The sequence below is a fragment of the Myxine glutinosa genome, unplaced genomic scaffold (assembly GCF_964187855.1).
Source record: "Myxine glutinosa unplaced genomic scaffold, kmMyxGlut1.1 SCAFFOLD_1376, whole genome shotgun sequence".
NCBI lineage: Eukaryota > Metazoa > Chordata > Myxini > Myxiniformes > Myxinidae > Myxine > Myxine glutinosa.
In genome coordinates, this window is record NW_027617471.1 from 20,838 (window position 1) to 22,500 (window position 1,663).

At 40.7% G+C, this 1,663-nt stretch overlaps 1 protein-coding gene across 1 annotated transcript in view; it reads left to right on the plus strand.

Moving 5' to 3' along the window:
• Positions 1-573: 573 nt before the first annotated feature.
• The window catches only part of LOC137416275 (uncharacterized), a 91,836-nt gene continuing 90,746 nt past the window's right edge, over positions 574-1,663 (plus strand). The window contains exons 1-2 of the mRNA XM_078769136.1: positions 574-630; positions 1,481-1,663. The exon at positions 1,481-1,663 is cut by the window's right edge and continues 54 nt beyond it. Coding sequence (XP_078625262.1) covers positions 574-630; positions 1,481-1,663 — 240 coding nt within the window. The remainder of the gene's footprint in view (positions 631-1,480) is intronic.

Consider the following 1,663-nt stretch of genomic DNA (forward strand, 5'->3'; position numbering starts at 1 on the left):
GTTGCTGCCTGATGTGTGCAGGTTCACTCGCTTCCCAAATTCATCTTCTGAGGAAACTTACAGAAAAAGGGTTGTGGTTTCCCATGAAGCAGGTGAGCTGAAGTTGGTTTCAGCCTCAGTGTGATGTTTATGATGTGGTTTGAAATATGAGAGAAAGAATTGCACTCAAAATTGTAAAATCTTAACAAACACAATCTGTGTACATGTTTGAATATTTAATGTCCCTGTTCCCCCAGATGGCTGATGCTGTTGAGTACATGCACTCCCAGTGCATTGTGCACAGAGATATAAAGGTAACCAACTACACCAAGTGGATGGGGGCAGGAAAGAACAAAATTCGTATTGTTTGGTGATGACCGACAATGGAGGGAAAGAGGGGGTGGGGGGGATCTGTCACATATGGACCCTTTTTGTGTTCATTATACAATGATTTAAACTTGAAATATAAATAGAAAGTAAGATATCAAAATTAAATACCTATTCCAGCTCGGTTGAAGTCTGAGAAGAAGACAGCCCCCATTGTTGGAATTTGTGTTGAATTTTGATATCTCTATTCATGGCGACATTGTGAAGATGTTGTACATTTGCTCTTTGAAGGTTGGCCATTTCTCTGAAACTGATGCCGTCCTGGTAATTTATCCAATTTTAAGGAAACTCGCCTCATACTCTCAAAATTTACCTTCCTGACGTCTGATAACCTCATCCTGCAATCTCAATCTTGGATCAGAAGCCACTTACACCATTAGGTTATGGTCACTTGTCCATAAATGCTGTTCTTCCTCAACCTTCTCCACCATATTCAGATTATTACCTTACAAGAGGTCGAACACTCTGCTTCTCATGGGATTTTCGACAAACTGCATTGAAAAGCAATCCTGGGCAAGATCACGAAATTCCTCCTCTGCTCTTTCCCTGTTTCTGAACCCAGTCTAACCCTGGCAAATTAATATCACCCACAATCAGTACTCTTCCCTCACCACAATCCTTTCTGAATTCTTAATGAACCTTTTCCTCTTACTTTTCCGTCACACCAATAGCCTAATTATACTATACGTTCCTGACAACTCTTCCATCCTGATCTCTATCCATACAAACCACTCTTCATTCATTCCCTGTTTCAGATCGCCCTTTACTCTTGATATAATATTGTCCTTTTCCGAGATTGCGACACTTCCTCTGATTTTCTCTTCCCTTTCACACCTCCACATCTCGTGACCTTCGATTCCTCTCATTTAGCACAACCAAGTCTCACTTCCTGCAACTCTATCGTTTATATTCCTTGCTATCTGCTCTCACTTCAACCTCCTCCATTTTATGTCAACTCCTGACTGACATTGGTGGAGGATGTTTTTTAAAGTTTTCTCTTTCTGGAATTTTTTTTCCTGCCTGCCCATCGCATTTAAATTTTCATCTTTCCTTCAACATAATTTATCACCAAATATTTTATATATTTTAACATTGATTTCTGTTTATTCTCCAGCCACAAAATGTGCTTTTCAGCAATAAGGGGATCGTGAAGTTCATGAACTTTGAAGCTGCCAGAGAATTTGACACACGTGATGAGAAAATGTTTACCTGCTGTGGCACACATGGCTATATGGCACCAGAAATCACAGCACATGGCTACGAAGGTCCCCCAGTCGATGTGTGGGCACTTGGCGTC